This window comes from Halichoeres trimaculatus, unplaced genomic scaffold (assembly GCF_033239565.1).
Source record: "Halichoeres trimaculatus isolate MK-OKI-2021-1 unplaced genomic scaffold, fHalTri1.1 fHalTri1_scaffold_20, whole genome shotgun sequence".
NCBI classification, from domain to species: domain Eukaryota; kingdom Metazoa; phylum Chordata; class Actinopteri; order Labriformes; family Labridae; genus Halichoeres; species Halichoeres trimaculatus.
Window position 1 is genome coordinate 1,290,226 of NW_027437198.1, and position 17,300 is coordinate 1,307,525.

The 17,300-nt window shown below is 38.6% G+C and overlaps 1 protein-coding gene across 3 annotated transcripts; it reads right to left on the bottom strand.

The window, feature by feature from the left end:
* Positions 1-7,111: 7,111 nt before the first annotated feature.
* On the bottom strand, positions 7,112-16,386 carry mettl22 (methyltransferase 22, Kin17 lysine). 3 transcript variants are annotated; one of them, XM_074695853.1, is made up of 13 exons: positions 15,432-16,225; positions 14,961-15,114; positions 14,417-14,566; positions 14,081-14,294; positions 12,124-12,257; positions 11,944-11,984; positions 11,598-11,742; positions 9,972-10,043; positions 9,332-9,385; positions 8,776-8,856; positions 8,519-8,621; positions 8,125-8,293; positions 7,112-7,468 (listed from the first exon to the last, which is right to left on the bottom strand). In XM_074695853.1, exons 3-13 carry the CDS (start codon positions 14,520-14,522, stop codon positions 7,400-7,402), a joined length of 1,188 nt encoding a protein of 395 aa, XP_074551954.1. In that variant the 5' UTR covers positions 14,523-14,566; positions 14,961-15,114; positions 15,432-16,225; the 3' UTR covers positions 7,112-7,399. The 3 variants fall into 3 exon arrangements, with proteins under 3 accessions (XP_074551954.1, XP_074551953.1, XP_074551952.1); XM_074695852.1 differs by having other exon boundaries at positions 14,961-16,225; XM_074695851.1 differs by lacking the exons at positions 14,961-15,114; positions 15,432-16,225 and adding an exon at positions 16,291-16,386 and having other exon boundaries at positions 7,113-7,468.
* Between the last annotated feature and the right edge of the window lie 914 nt (positions 16,387-17,300).

A 17,300-nucleotide genomic window follows, 5' to 3' on the forward strand; every position in this document is an offset into this window, starting at 1 on the left:
TCACCTGATTCACTCTGAACATGCTCAGCTTCAGGTAAGAAACTATATTTTTTTCTGCTCAAATTGTTTTTGTTATTACCCAGAATGCTTTGTAGCTGAACTCATCAAACATATATCATGTTGATCATTTGTCTGTTTAGCTGTCTTTTTTTCAGATTGTTTGTGTTAATGTTTTAGCTGTTATAGCTAATGGCTAATGCACTCAGGGAAGGTGTAACAAACTTGCTGGGGGTCAGTTGTAACATAAAAAAAAAAAAAAAAAAAAGGTTTAGTGAATGATATGTCACCTGTGGGCCCTCACCCCACAGAGACCAGCGTACAGTTTCAGCTTTTGTACAGTTTTATTAGCATACATTTTCAGATATTAGTGTAGTCTATCTTGAAGCCTGACCCATCAAAAAAACAAAAACAAGAAAACTCTAATTCAACACGTTTTAGATTATTCATTTGTAGAAACCTTTATGGTAAGATTTTTAGTAAATATGCATTCTTTAAATACAGAAAATGATTATTTGAAAAATTAGCAACAATTCAGAAGTCGTCCTTACCACAGCTTCTTACAAAATATCAATGATTTTCCTGTAAAAAAGTGATTTAATGAGAGCAGCCAATTTGAAAAGGGCCAAAAAAGTTTAAAGTTTGTAGTCATGTTGTCATAAAATATACATATAAAATATAAAAATAGAAATCTCAAATGAATGAAAAGGGGCAGAAAGAAGAAAAAACTTGTTATATCTGCCCCTTCTGTCACAATACTTCAACTAAACACGTGATCGACAAAATAAAAATACTATCAACCAGCATGCCTTTTTCCCTTCCATTAAGTCTTTCTTGGAGCAAGATGACAAGAAAAACATGATGTTATATTTCACCCCAAGGTATGTTACAACTGACCCAGACAATGGAGTCAATTGTAACCTATGATTGTAACATGTTACTCCTTGATTTTCAGATGAAGCCATGCATTTTCCTGTTTGTGATGCACAGAGAGTTTCCAGACCATTTATTGGCAGGGACCTGAGGCTAGTTTGTACAACAGTTTGAAGACACTGGGTTAAAATTGCTCAAAGTTAGAGACAGAAATGTACAAAAAAAAATGTTACTACTGTCACTGGTCTCCCCTACATTATTTGAACAAGACATTCTGTCAAGTTAAAATATGAACTTATGTTAGTCAGGTTGCTTAGGTCAATATGTAGGATGAAGACGGAGATTTGTAAAACTATACATTTTTGGAAACCTTATAATGCAACAAATCAGAAAACCAATGTTGCCATTTTTTCTGAGATTGTTATGGCAGCCATCTTGGATCTTTAAATATGGCCTTTATCAAAAACAAATTTCTCCATATCTTTTGTCTGAAATTTGTCTGGGTCTTTTAATTTATTCTATCTTATTTATCATTTTAATTCATGTTTTTATTTTTTTTTAATGTTTTATTTATTTTATGGTTTTTGCTTTTGTACAGCACTTTGGAGACGTTGGTCTGTTTTTAAAATGTGCTATATGAATAAAGTGGAATAGGATTTGGATATCTTGTCTCCTATATGACCTAAATTCATGGTTTCAATGGTTAAATCTACATTTTTGGGGGCAATGAATCCAATGGAGTTGACCTTCCTGCTAATTGAGGCATATATGGTTATGTATTTTGCATCTTTACATGATGAAATGGTATTTTATGGTCATTTGAATATGTATGTCGTCCAAACAATGTAATATTTCAAAAACACTCTTTATCACATCTTACAAAAGACAACTCTTAAAAGACAACCTGCCCATTCATCAGCTTTAAGGGTCCCTTGGAATAGAATAGAATAGAATAGAATAGAATAGAATAGAATAGAATAGAATAGAATAGAATAGAGTAGAAAATACTTAATTTATCCCCGAGGGGAAATTCAGGAGTCACCGCAGCATTTAAGAAAACAAAAGTAAGAAAGAGTATAGAAAGTGCAAAAAGGTCCATAAGAAATTAGATGACGACATCCCGTCCACCACTCGTCCACCACTCTCCAGCCCAGCCAGTCTCCACCTCCACAGGGTCCAGGACTGAGCCTCCCCAGAAGTCTGTTCAGTCTCTGTCTCCTGGATCCTGTCTGCTCACAGCAGGTGAAGCTCCTCCAATGTGGCGCTTAAAGCTATGGTCTACGATTTGGAAGCTTTGTACATCTTAATAACACAGTTTATAGGGCTGTTGTGGTTCTATGGTCCAATCTACACAAAATAAAGATATCGGGCACATGGCATGCGCGGTTCGGATTGGTCCGTGAGTCCATCCAATCCCCTGTTTCCCTCGCTTCACACAGTCATGCCCATGGTCCCACCTCATCCTTCCTCACTACCCCTCTCACGTCAGCTAGCTGCTCAGCTAGTGAAGCATCATGGAGCCAGAGAAGACCAAAACCAGGAAGCTGTTACTGTTACCCTCCACAGGGAAGGGAAGAAAACGAAAAAGTTTCAAGGAAAAAGGCTGAAGCAAGGAAGAATTATGAGCGATAGGCTGTTTATTGTTTAATTGTAAGATGTGCATCAAACTTCCAGCTGCCGTTAGGTTAACTTTCCATTATGACAAACGGCTTTAATCTGACATCAGATGTGACAGGACAGTTAATATAGATATAAATGTATATGCTGGTTCAGACGGTTACATTAAATAGTGATTGCTGTGATTGTTTATTTATTATTGCACTAAAATGTGCCTGACACTCTGGAAACCTGCTTCTGAGGCTTTGTTGACATGTGCGCACATGTGTGCCTGTCACCAAATTACAGCTGCAGAGGGTGCGCTCCGCTTTGCGCCGAAATAGACCAGGTTGGAGCTGGTGGGCTTTCAGCACACTTTCTGCACTGTTTTTGGCATGAAATTGTCACTGCACAAACATGAATCTGCCGACACCTCCAAATTTATCAAATTGGCAGTACATTATCAAATTGTCAAATTGGCAGCTCACGGCGGTGCACCGCACAAAATTAACACTGCGTGGGGTGCACCAGGCTTGCGCCCCCTGCGCTGCGCCATGAAATTAGAGCCCTAAAAGATAAACTAAAAGCACATAAGATCCCCTCCCCAAATACAACATATATAATATTCTCTGTACATTGAACATTCAATTATCTACAATATAACAAACATGTCCAACAATATCTAACAAACTTGTTTAACATAACAGAAATGTTTAGAGCTATCTCATCAAACCTTGCAGTTGACTCAATGCAATTGCTAACTAGAGTTACCTTGGCCATGCCATGTAGACCTAGCATCAACATTATACTGATAAAGCAACATACCTGGACCTGAGACACAGCCTGGCTCACTGAAGACTTATTTATCCCTGCTAAGTACACAGCTACTCCCTATCAAATATAATTGACAAGTAATATCAATTAAGAGATGATTTTACTCCTTCTTAAAATATAATTAACTTTGCAGTTGACACAATGCAATTGCTAACTAGAGTTACCTTGGCCATGCCATGTAGGCCCAGCATCACCATTACACTGATAAAGCAACATACCTGGACTCATCCGAGATGTATTGGCACCATTTGTTTTTTTCACAGCCAAAAATGTAGAAGCTGGTGGAATCTTGATTTAGGGTAACATAAGAGTTGAGCTACAGTAAATCAATATTCAATTAGGATATAAGGTATTGTCATGATGACCTGATTGCTTCAATATGCCAGTTCTATGCAACACTGTGTGGTGTTGTGATTATGGGGAGCAAAGTACTGATATAACAGCCTCGTGTTGATTGGTCATTTTCTTGTTGATTTTTTGTGATTGGTGCTCTTGTTATTGGTGTCCAAATCAATGTTCTATTCTGTATTAATCATAAGCTGTGAAGTTTAAGTAGAGAGATCACATTTTTTCTATCACACTACCACCTCTGTTATCTTTCCTTTACATCAAGAGTCAAAACTGTTACTACATGCATCAGATTATTTGAGCACACAGTTTTTGAAGATATCATATAGAGTGAACTGAAAATATACGCCTCTACAGTTGACCTTACTTTATTGGGGGGACAATTCTACAAAATGCAAGAAAAAAAAGCCAGGCATGTTTCAATCAAAATAGCCAGCTATTTTATCATGTAAAACAATCTAAGATATGATTCAAACGCAAAATACCCACCCATACGTGTCTTTTTTACAGTGTAGTCAGCTCCATTGGATTCCTTGCCCCAAAAAAGTGTTGTTTCAACCATTGAAATCATGAATTTAAGTCATCTTGGAGATAAGATATTGAGAAATTTGTTTTTGAAAGAAGCCATTTTTTAAAGCTCCAAGATGGCTGCTGTAACAACCTCAGAAAAAAAAATGGCAAAAAATGGTTTTCTGATTTGCTACATTATACGGTTTCCAAAAATGTATAGTTTTACAAATCTCCGTCTTCATCCTACAAACTCGTCTGGCTGAACGTAGTGGCCCTGACTATGTGAGGGTCATAACAGTATCAAATAGATACACTACATCACACTTTTTGTAACATGTTTGCAGACTTTCTGGTTCCCTTCTGCTTGTACTTGATTTAGTTTAAGATTAATTTTATGAACTACAAGTTTTTCTAAATGCAAATTTTGCCTAAGAGATCAACCCTGGAGTAGTTTTTCTGTCTCAATTATGTTTGGCTGCCGAACTCAGTCATTTCACTTCAGTCAGGAAGTGGACATTTAGAAGTCAAAAAGAAGCAACACACCAAACACTATTTGCATTGAAAATTTGAATATTGGTCTTTGTGTCCAAATAAAGTGTACAAAGACAGACTGTGCAGAGGCAGGATCACTGTGTTAGCACAATGAAATAACACCGAAGAATGATTTACAAATCTGTAAAAACTTGAAACAATGTAGGGGGGACCAGGGACAGTTGTAACATTTTTGACATTTCTGTCTCTAACTTTGAGCTCTTTTAACCCAGTGCCTTCAAACTGATGTGCATACTAGCTTCGGGTCTCTGCTAATAAATAACCTTGAAAATGCCTGTTCAACACAAACAGGAAATGCATGGCTTCATCTCAAATACAAGTCCCCTTGGGGTGAAATGTAAAATAATGAAATAAGGACAGTGACTTAAGATACTGAAAACTTTTTAAACATCAACAACAACAAAAACATCACAAACAACAAACATCTTTGAAACAAATTGCCATGGCTCTGCAGAAAGAAGGGCTTAACCATATAAAACTAGCGTATCATACTATCATACTGTTAGAAGTATTCTACCCCCTGAGGATTATCATCCCACTACAGGCAGCTGAAGTTGTAGTTTGGACATTTTCATTGCTGCTCTCATGGAATCATAAACACTTTTTCTTTTTTAACTTTCAGGAAAGTCACTGATAATTTTCAAGAAGTTGTGGCGAGGATGATATTATTAGATATATTTATCTTCTATGAACCTGTATATTCAATATAAACTGATTCATTAGTTTTTACTCAGAGACCACACATAGGATTAGAAATGAACAACTTTTGTTTTTATTTTCAGATGTTTTTACCCATCCAGGCTTCACCCCTCAGGTCAGACACTTCTTATGCTGCCAAATTGTTTTGTAAAATTGTTTTCCTGTGAGTTCAGAAGCATTTTGTGACATCTGTCCATGAATAAGCTTTAAAAAGACTTTACTCATTCACTCAGGAATGTTTCATATTTTGTGTTCTGTCTTCAACAGTGTCCATTCTGTAGTTCAGTCCATCAGCTCTTCAGTCCAGTGTTTGTCTTGCCCAGTGCTGTCAGATCACACACACACACACACACACACACACACACACACACACACACACACACACACACACACAGTTCCTTGTTCTCTGAGTTTTGGACACGGAGGATGAGAAACAGTTGCAGCTCTGTCACTGAGGCTCATAAACCCTGAGGTAAAAACTCGATGTTTTCTTGATCGTCTGTTTGAATCTTCATTCTTCTGATGCAGGGATGGAACAGCTTTGAGGCCACCTGGAGCTGTGTGCTTTTCTGCTTTAATTGTTACCTCTTTTATGTTTATTGTTTTCCTAAACTCATCATTTATTTTTTTATTTTATTATTATTTTTTTTACAAGTATACACAAACCAGTTGTGTACAAAATGGTGATGGTGTTGTAGTTGTGACCGTAATGAAAATAAAAATAGTATCAAAGATTGGAAAAGAAAAATAAATAATAAAAATTAAATGATAATATTACCCCCCATTAAAAAAGGGGACACTATCACTACTTTCTACAGGTGGTGTCTATTAATACACCACACACAGCTCTGGTTGACATTTCAAGCCGTTGTGCTTTGTAAACACTTGTTTTTTTGGAGATACCACATTGTGGTGTCTACTTGCTTTCATAGGAAGCGCTTGGTGATACCAAAGTCACACCTCCTCCACCAAATGTTCATGTCACTAAACTCATTCCTGAGTGGTTACTCCTGTATATTTGCACTATTTGTGTTTCTTTTTTGAAGTAACTGGTTAAATAAGTGTTCTTTGGTATTCCATTACCTACATGTTGATCTTTGTAAAATGAAAAAAACTGTAGATAAAACATGATGTATAGAAAATAAGGTCAAATCTTAGCTGGTTTGAAGAAACTTTGTTCATGTTTTGGCCCCAACTTTGTCTCGGGACAGGTTGAGTTATTTTGCCATTAAAACACATCTTTCAAACAGCTGATGAGTGTTTGTTTCATATTTGGAAGCAGGTGTAACTTCCAGACAAAGGTCCCTAAAACTGCAGTGTCCACTTGAGGCTGTCTCACTGTAGGTTATGATCCTCTCACAGCCCTTTCATAAACTTTACTACAAAATAAAGAAACAAAACTGCAGAGAGGAAAGTTCACCAGATGACTTCAAATTACATGCAGGCACAGTAATTCTCCACTGGAGGGCAGCACAAGACCATAATTTATTCCTTTTGAGGGAGAACTGATTTAAAGTGACTTCTGTAACATCTAACAAGAACATTTTGTAAATTTACCACATTTTATTTGGGTTTTCCATTTTTTTTGTGGTTCATCAGTTTCTCTGTGCTACATCTGCAGCAAAAATAAATATTTGAAGGAGACAGAGTCAGCTTATAGTAAAACTTTATTGAAACTCTGATTTCAGTCTATGAGTCTGACAAAGAAACAAACAGCTGTCGCCTCATATCAAATGTTAAAATAAGAATGGCATGTTATGTGTAAAAGCACCAAGCTGAAAGCAATAAATTAATTTTTCATTCATAAAGTTTTTTAGTAACCTGGGGTCAAAGCCGACCCCTAACTGGGGTTATCAAACCACCTCAGTTAAAAAAAAAAACAGTTACAATAACTCACAGCCGTTTCAGCTGTTAACAGAAGCTCTGTGTGCAGAGGTCAGTGCAGTGTTTGACCTGTGGCTCAATCTGTGGCTCACGGTCAGGATGGGACTCATCCAGGTTTAGACTCAGTCTGAGGAGGATGATGATGAAGAGGAACAGAGGTCACCTTCCACAGCTCCTGTGAAACACCAGAAATGGGTAAATAATTGTATATTTGAGTAAGAACCTTCAAAGCACACATAAATGTTATTAATCACAACTGAACTAATGTCAAGAGAGACAGCTAGAATAGATCTGGACCTTCTGCTGTCAGGAATGACATCAGTTTAAATAAAAAGGAACAGATGAAAACCTAGTTGAAAAGAAACAAGTAGGGTCCAGACTCAAAGCTCCATTTACAGAGGACTCACTTGGAGGCTCCACTCCTCCACTGTCAGAAGGAAGTGACATCAGGATGTGAAGTTAAAAAACAAATACCTTAAATAAAAAGGTATTTTTTTGGATTTGAATTTGAATTCATTAAGGGATAGCCCCTTGAGATAAATAAAACTGAAATTGGTCCACAGATCTGGATAACTCTGAACCTAATTAAATAAAAATCAGCAGAAATCTCAATGTCACCTGATGTTGATGTATTGTTTTGTTATAGAGCTTTCTATTTAGACTATTTTTCCTCTTATCAACAGTTGATCCAAAATATGCCAAACTGAGTCCAACATTGGAGAGTTTTACAGACTTTCAGAAAAACAACATTTCGTGTTTCTATTGAAGCTAATTTATAAACTGCGAAATGTTCAGTAACAATAAGCAAAGATCTGCTTCTGTGTTCCTCACCAGATGCTCGATGCGCTCATAGAGCAGAAACTGTGAGAAGTCAGTCTGAAGCTGAGTGACTGTGAAGCTGCAGCATCCGTCCTGCAGGTCCTGCAGCTGAGACAGACAGTGTCTGAAGTGATCGTATGCCTCACAGGAAACATCCAGGTGTCTGAGGGTGAAGTTCATCCTGGCAGGTGCAGCACGAGACACACGGTTAATGTTCCAGCAGCAGATGTGAACTGTTTACTTCCTGACAGTCCTAACACCTCAGAGACAACAAACTTCAAGGGAAACTCAGTTTGACTCTGTCAGTCTCAGGAAATAAAACACAGAATCTGTTTGTGTAGAGGTGATGAATACCTTTACCTTGTTCTCACTTCAGAAAACGCTTTGGATGATTGTCTGTTCTCACCTTTTCTCGATGGAGATATAGACAGTGCAGGTGCGATTAAAGCTGCTGCAGAGCTTATAGAGAGTCCTGAAGAGTCCGTCTGTCAGCTCGTCGTCATAGCACACTGGAAACAGGGTTTGGATCAGTTCCTCAGCTGCTGTTTATATTCTCTAACAACAATGACTGTGTTATACATGTTGTGCTGGAGAAGCGTGGTGAATCATGTTTGATGGTGAAGAGCTCAGTGTGCAGCACTGTCATGTAACATGTTATCATACCATCAGCAGCAATAATGAAGCGTGTGTTATCAAACATGTCTGCCACCTCCTCCTCTGTCCAGCTGAACTCCTCATCAGCATCTGATGGGAAAAACACAGCAGGGACAGACAGAGGTGTGTTTTATGCTCAGTGTCACAGCAACTCACACACGAAGGAGAGGGAGATGATAGATGATAGATGATAGATGGTCTAGTTGTTGAGAAACACGCAGTAAGTGCCCTCCTAGAGTCAAAACATGTGCTACAGTCCCCTCCTGGAAGAAAACACACTAAACTGTCCAGTTGGCTGGTTGAAACAGGCGTTGCATCAGCCTCTTTTTCCCTTTAGCCCCTGCCCTTCAAAAAGTCTGTGCAGGCCACAGAACGGACATCTCTCATTTATGAAAATCTGAAATACGATGGAGCTCAGTATTTGTTACCCCTGCTGGTTCAAATAAATAAGTGAATGTATGTGTGTGTGTGTGTGTGTGTGTGTGTGTGTGTGTGTGTGTGTGTGTGTGTGTGTGTGTGTGTGTGTGTGTGTGTGTGTGTGTGTGCGTGTGTGCGTGTGTGTTACCTGTACAGAGGTCATGCTGGAGCCAGTCTAACTGTCTCACCTTCACATCTCCACCTGAACAAGACAACACTCATCAACATTTTCACGTTTAAGATAAAAATTAAGCTAATAATAATAATAATGATAAACTTTATATTTTTAACCTTAATTTACAATCCTAAAAAGAGTCGGCTTATAAGAATTGTTGTACATAAATCTTGGTTAAATATAAAAAAAAAAAAAAAAGAGTTGAATGTTTCATATATAAAAAAATAAATCAAAAGAATGCATCCAAGGTTCAAAGTGCTATCTTTAAAGCTAGATCAAAAAAAATTCTGACTCTGCTGTTTCAGAAAACTGTTATTTCAGCCTGTCTGGAACACCTTGTTTTTGTTGCTGTCTGTTTAAGGCTCCCAGCTCCGCCCCTTTCCGTCTGGTTGCCCAGCCCTCTGGAGGTCTGTCAGGGGCAGAGCTATGGGCAGACCTTGGTGCTTGAGACCCACCCCTCTAATGTATCATGACCCAGTAAGGAGCTAGTAATGTGATGACCTCATCATGTCAGCCAGTCTCTCAAAGACCTCACAAAGATCTCAGAGGGTCGCGTGTAGCATTCAGAGAACTGACTGGCTGATCAGTACATGTTAACTGAAAGTTGCTGTACCTGTGGGCTCCATCAGGTGTCTGTTTAACGATACATTTCTCTCGCACATGCTCAGAAGGTCAACCCCAACATCTGGAAAACAAAATCAAACACACAGGTCTTGAAAAACAACATCTTTTCCTCGACACACCTGCTTTATGATCTTTAAAATGAAAGAGCTGCAGAACAAAGCAGCTCTCAGTTAAAATGAAAGTTTATCACAATCACAGTCACAGTCTATCACTATACTTCCTCTATCACTTCAAAGTCTGCAGTGGGCTGTGTCTAATCTATGAGGTTAAACTTGTGCCATCAGAAACTGAATTTGAATTTAAACATTGAATTGGAAAAGCATGATGTGAAATGGAATTCAATGTTTTGAAATTGAATTAATTTTTTTAATTGAATTATTTTTTTTATTTGAATTTGAAAGTGTATTTTACCTATGAAAATTCAACTCTTTTCATACTTTTAATTAAAAAAAAAAAAGAAAAATTAAACTCTTTTTATACTTTAGATTCGAAAACACAGAATTCAGTTTCAATTTACAAAAGGCAGATTCAGTTTTACAATTCAATTTCAATTCAGAGTGGCACGACCATTACGTCATCTTGTGCCCGATGGGGAGACTAATCGAGCAGATTCACGGACACCCTCTACACATCTGCTAACTGTGCCGACATACCAGGGCTGTTGTGTTAGCTGTTGTTAGCACGCCCTGCGTTTAGTTCACAAATACCACACGAGGGATGTAAATAACACCGTGGCAGCATTTCTACAAATATAAGTTGAACAATACTATGTACACGGCTGATTTAGTGTTACAAACATTTGTCAGAAGTGCTTATGAACTGATTATTACAGGAGCTTGATAACTGTTTAGAATGGGGGGCAGCCATCTTGGATTGTCAACTCGGGGGTGGTGAGGGACATGTATGTGATTTCATTCATTTCTGGCCATCTCTTTCGTGGTTGTGGGGCGGGTGCAGGAGCCTATCCTAGCTGTCACTGGGCGAGAGGCGGTACCGGTCGCCATTCGATCACAGGGTAACATAGTGGACAAACAACCATGTTATATAATGTGGTTACAAACTTGATTATTTAACCTCTGGTCTTCAGCATCTTTGAACTGACAATCGTCCCGCTCAGGGGAGGAGTACAACTAGACACAACACAGGAGTGTCTAGGGATGTGTAGAGGGTGTCTATGAATCTGTGCTGGATTAGTCTCCCTACAGGCACAAGATGATGGTCGCGTCACTTTGAATTGAAATTGTATTTTAAAACTGAATCTGCTTTTTGTGAAATAAAATTGAATTCTGTGTTTTTGAATTTTAAGTTAAAAAAAAGTTGAATTAAAGTATAAAATGAGTCGAATTTTCATAGGCAAAATACAAATTGAAATTCAATCAAAAAAATTAATTCAATCAAAAAAATAAATTCAGTTTCAAAACATTAAATTCCATTACACATCATGCTTTTCAAATTCAATATTTTAATTCAAATTCAGTTTCAGATGGCACAAATATAACCCCATACTGACCATCATCAGATACAACATCGCCATCTGTGTTCCCCTTTAAGTTTTGTAGGAAAGATGATAAAAAGACATAAAACTGAGAATAAAGAAGCATGTGTTTTTACCCACCTGTGCAGTAGACAGTTTTGGCAAGAGTTGACATGACGATGCTGGTTACACCTGTTCCTGCTCCCAGCTCCAGGACTGTAGCTCCTGAGAACGTGTCGGGCTCAGAGAGGATGAAATCAGCCAGGAGGAAGGCTCCTCTCCACACCTGGCAACACAGAGGAAGAGACATGAGTTCATTTATTCGCACTGACAATAAACAAACCGTTCATCACACCTTTACGCCTCTGTCACACCTTCACCTTCCTCTCTGTGGGAAAGGTAACAGCAGCTTTTACCTGAGGCTCAGCCAGGTTGGAATGGAAGAGGAGAAATAAAGAAATATAACTTTTATTTTCTTCTCATTAACCTGTTTGCCGACATCCTCCAAAGGAGTAGCCATCGTGTGCTCTGTGAAGAGAGAATTTAACAATCAATCCAATGCCTTTTTATGACTTTTATTCTCATGTTGACAGATTATTTCACTCTGCAGAGTAACCAGGACACAGATGAGGTGAGCTTTCAGCTCAGACTTAGTCCAGACACTTACCAATCTTTATAGCGTCTTTAGAGTTTTTTTCATCTTCATCCACCTCTTCATCATCACCGAGCACAGATTCTGATTGGTGGAGTATGACCGGACAAACAGACTCTCTGCTGATCTCCCCAAGATCTCTCTTTGGTCTGTGTGATAGAAAAAGAATAATTTAACATCAGCAGGACAGACATCTCTGATATTTTCAGGATTAACCCAGTGTAAACATTTTTATTCTGCAGTCAGAACTGGCTTTTCGTGCTTGGGTTGTCTTGTCTTTTGGAGCCTCATTTCTAAACACAGGACGTAGCTGTGCCAGGTGGAGAGGGTATCAGGTTGTACTGTCTCTATCTTTAGAGATCAGTAAGAGGGCAGGAGGGTGTGTACGTGTAGGGGGAAGGGGTTCTGGGAATCAACTCCACTCAACACACACTTCTGTTGATGAAAACACCACACAGCTGCTGCTGCTGCTGCTGCTGCTGCTGCTGCACTGTTTGTGTACCAAACGGCTCAGATACGCTTTATTTAAATGATCATCTCACTAAAAAAACAGCTGAAGGCTTTCAAAGGCATGTTAGGTTGTCTTGCTGCTTTTTTCTCGTTACACTAAACTTGCACAGTGTTCATAAATAATTCAAAGGATATATAGGATATACAAAAGGTTCTAAAAGAAACAGATGCATTTTATTGAAGGTCAAAATTAGAAATCTGTTTGCTTATAGACCAATTCACCGTAGACGTCATTTTGACGCACATTTTGACTGCAGAAGCAGTGTTTGGCTCCATTCATCCAGATGTGTTATCGTTATCGTTCCTTAAACTCTAAATTAAAGCTGTCAGTGGCATCAAAATAGAAGATTGCTCAGTGGTCAGCTGCCAAAAATTATACTACACCATGGAGTCAACTTCTACCCAGATCTGACTGTTACAGAGCTACAGGTGTTTTGGAGCAAAGAGTGACTGTGCTAACTGGAGACTCTCACCTGAACGCATCAGTGAGCAACAGCTGACACTCACCAGTTAACAGGGTCACACCTTACACTGAAACACCAGCGACATCTGCAAGCTGTTATTAAATGTGTCTTCTTTATCCAACATCAGTTGCATCCAAACCAGGTTTGACCACAAAGACACAATAGAACCTGCTGATATTCTAAATCCAGTTTTTACTTTGTGAATTTAATGAAAAAGTTGGTTTGTGGCTAAGGTCATGACCAAACATGGACTCACTATGGAGACTATTAAATACAGACGTAGTCTTGGTGACATCACCCGTCTGTTCCTGATACAGTGAAATGAAGCCAATCCACAGACGCAGTCACATTAGATATGACACACGCTTTGAGCTTCCTTTCTAACAGCTACAGAGCGCCCGACAGTCATATGAGCTGAGCTGTGTCTCTGATTGGACAATCAAACCATCCTAATAACTTCTTGACCACAGGGTCAGAACCCCCCCCCCCCCCCCCCCCCCCCCCCCATAAAGTCTGTGCTGATAGTGAAATTGGAGTTTCAGACCCAAACTGTTTTTTGAACCAGGCTGTAAATGTATTTTTATTGCTGTAAGAGTCTCTTTTATGGCTGGGTGTGTACGTGGTTTCTGGTCTTTCTGGTCTTAGGTGTCCACAGATAATCATTTAAAGCACTGAGTGACTTGTGAATTTAAAATCTTCTCTGGGGTACACGCTGGATTTCTCCACTAAAAATGTCTGGCCACTGGTTGATGTTTTCCATCCACTCACTGATTTCTCATGGACTGTGACTGTTTACCATATGTTTAACAGGTTTTGAGGTTAAAAATGTGTTTTTTGGTGGTTAACACCCTGACGTCCCTTCACAAACCATTGTACTCTACAGCACTTCTGTTGCTAAGACACACGTGCAGCCGTAACTGTCTACATACAGTGAACTTGTCTATACTTATTACAGCACAGACTCACATTAATGTTCTTCTTGAGTAGTTTTCTCATACCTGTGTGTGACATCCAAATCTCCATCTTCGTCCAGCAATGGCTCCACTCCTCCTTCACCATCTTTGTCTGTATCTTCTCTCTGTTTGTCTCCCAGGCATTTGTCCTCCTCTGTCCCCTTGTCTTCATATTTCTCTGTCTCCTTCAAGCCTCTCACTCCATCACAGTTGTCCCTTCTTTCAGCGTCTGACAGAATCTTGAATTTGGAGATGAAGACTGGACCAGCCAGAAACAGTAAAGTTTGACCACTGGATTTTACACTCGCTCTATAACCTGAACTCATATTAAACATCAACGTTTTAAACATTGAACACCGAGTAAAAACTTCCTACACACACCTGGCTGTCCGACATTGTTGAGCCGGGTCATGAGGTGGCGTGTGTTCGGCAGCAGCAGGTGAACATCCGACAGCACGGTGTCATGATGGAAGGTGATCTGATCCATCACTGATCACAGGTGAAACCAGAGCATGAGATCATCTTAGATTCCTGAGAGAAAGCAGACAAACAGTCAGTCAGAGAGAGTGAAACAGGAACGACAGGCTCAGCTTCAGTGGTTCATGGCTTAAGATTAGAGATAGACTGATATGGGTTTTTTTTAGGGCTGATACCCATACCTATACCAATTATTAGCAGTCAAGGAGGCCAATAATCGATATTTGGAGCCAATATTCATTTGCAGTAAAAGTGAAAATATTGGTGTCAAAATTATGAATAATACAAACTCCAACACTGAACTTGGTCTAAAAGCCTTTGGCACATGTTTATTAAACAGCTCCAGGCACAGCAGCACGTTTTATAGTATATAAGTTAAATGAACACTTAAAAAACTAGGACTGGGATGTTAATTATAATTAAGGAAGAGTCTGTTCCCTAAACTTGCCTTCAAAACATATATTTGCTCTTCGGACCTTCTCTGTTTGGCAAAATCTGTTCTCTTCTCTGCAGTGTGAGCACTGTGCATGCACAGCTTTCACTGCTGATTGGCTGTCATCACAGCCATGGTTCTGCGTGTAACCAATCAGGCGGTAGTGGTGCTAGGAAAAAGTTTGAGACAGAGTAGTGATTGCAGAGAAAGAGGCACAGTTGCATCAGAGCCAAAATGGCCCAGTTAATTAAATTAATTTTGTATTAGCTGTTGGGTTTAAAAAAAAAAAAGTCTGAAGCCGATATTACTCAAAATGCCAAATACTGGCATTGATAACCTGCTGGCTGATAATTGATCTATTCCTTATAAAGATGAGACACTGTGCAGATGAATTTTGAAGCCACAGTCCGTTTCAGACCAACTTCATTGTTTTGATTATGTAAAACAGAAAACAGTGTTTCATCTTTTTAAAGATGCTGTTCATACCTGGCTTGTCCAGTAGAGAGGGTTTTCTGGGACACTCCTCTCAGCACTATCCACGTCATTTGTGATTGTGACTTTAGACTGTATATAACATAGACTCTGTTATTTAATACGTTTCTGAAAAGGAAGTTAAAAGCCTGCAAAAGAGCACTTGGATGTTTGACAGCACTACTGGAAAAAATATTCTGTGGACACATTAAACCAGAGTTTGGGAGGAACATACACAATGGTTCGCATACTTTTCCACCTCGAACTGTGAATGTTATGCTGTATTTAACATATAACTGTTTCTGTGGTCTTAGCTTGAGCTGACTGTGTTAGCCTAGAACTGTTAGTGTATTGTTGATTTGATGAAAATCACAACAGTAAAATAGAAATATGCACACAGCAAGAAATACCATGCAGCATTAAATGAACATATAATCAGACGTGCTGTTCTCTTTTCTTCAGGGGAAACCCTGTGCTTATAAAGAACAATAAAACTGGACTTGGTGCAGGCTGATATGAACATAATCTGCAGCAGGTTGCAGGGACTCTCCTGTTGATCTGACAGTGCTGACTTCAGTGGATCGGTCCAGATGAACGCAAAGAAAAACACCGACAGGTTTAACAGAGGTAACATTAATCCGCAAACATCCTAAATCCTCCTTTCTATTATGAACAAACCAGTTTAAATCAGACTGGAAGAGACACACTGCTTTAATCTGAACTTCAGCTCTATCGTTTCATATTTAATCAATCGACCGCATAGCGCTGATAATCTATCAGTAATTTATCAATAACCTCTATCATCCGTCCACGCGCTATCGTAATTACACATCAAAAACGCTCAAGAAGTTTCTATAAATAAACTACAGCTCACCTCCATGACAGCGCCACACACGCCCCCATCATTCATTGGATCCGCTGACTCTTTAAGGTGCATCTTCGTATACCGTCCGGAAGAAGACAGCAGTGTTTTGTTTATCGTTCCGCTTTGAGTAAAAGAATACATTACTTACCCTCACATACCGCCACGCATATAAGTTTATAAACTCCTGCCAACCAGGCTGTTAAAGGGAAAAAAATGGGAAAAAAGTCAAAAATTTTGAATGTAAAAAATGATTGACCAATTTATGGTGTAGTGGCCTAAATAACAATATTAGAATCATAATAATATTTTTAATACTTACATCAAAAAAAGTGTTTTGTACATTCTCTTTTTCTTTTGTTAATGTAATTTTGCACTTAAGTAGGGGGTTGCTTTGCTTATTGTCATTCTGTGAAACACATTTAATGCAAAGCTAAAGGCATGCTGGCCTTATTTTAGGTTTTGTCTGATCAGGTGTTTATTTAACCCTTTTGTGAGTGAAGGAGCAAATATATATATATATATATATATATATATATATATATATATATATATATATATATATATATATATATATATATATATATATATATATATATATATAGCTTGTAGGGATGGTGGACACTGGAGCCTGACTGTCAGACAGAAAAAGGACAGAAGAGCACAAGCTAAAGGCAAAAACACAAGCTAAAGGCTAAAACAGAGGCTAATGGCTAAAACATGCACTAAAAGTTAAAACACAAGCTAAAGGCAAACACATGAGCTAAAGACTAATATATGAGCCAAAGGCTAAAACACTGGCTAAAGGCAAAAACAAAGGCTAAGGGCTAAAACATGAGCTAAAGGCTAAAAGAAAAGCTAAAGGCAAAAACACTGGCTGAAGGCTAAAACATGAGCTTAAGGCAAAAACACTGGTTTAAGGCTAAAACACTGGCTAAATGCAAAAACAAAGGCTTAGGGCTAAAATACGGGGTAGAGTTTTCTCGTTCTCTCTATTTTATTTTCTAAATAAATGAACTTGT

Excerpts from the sequence above, each read along its gene's own strand:
- mettl22 (XM_074695853.1), bottom strand. The coding sequence starts at position 14,522 with ATGGATCAGATCACCTTCCATCATGACACCGTGCTGTCGGATGTTCAC. Across the intron at positions 14,295-14,416 it reads CAACAATGTCGGACAGCCAG|TCTTCATCTCCAAATTCAAG; the intron begins GTGTGTGTAGGA and ends TGGCTGGTCCAG. Across the intron at positions 8,857-9,331 it reads CCAGCATGACCTCTGTACAG|ATGCTGATGAGGAGTTCAGC; the intron begins GTAACACACACG and ends TTTTCCCATCAG.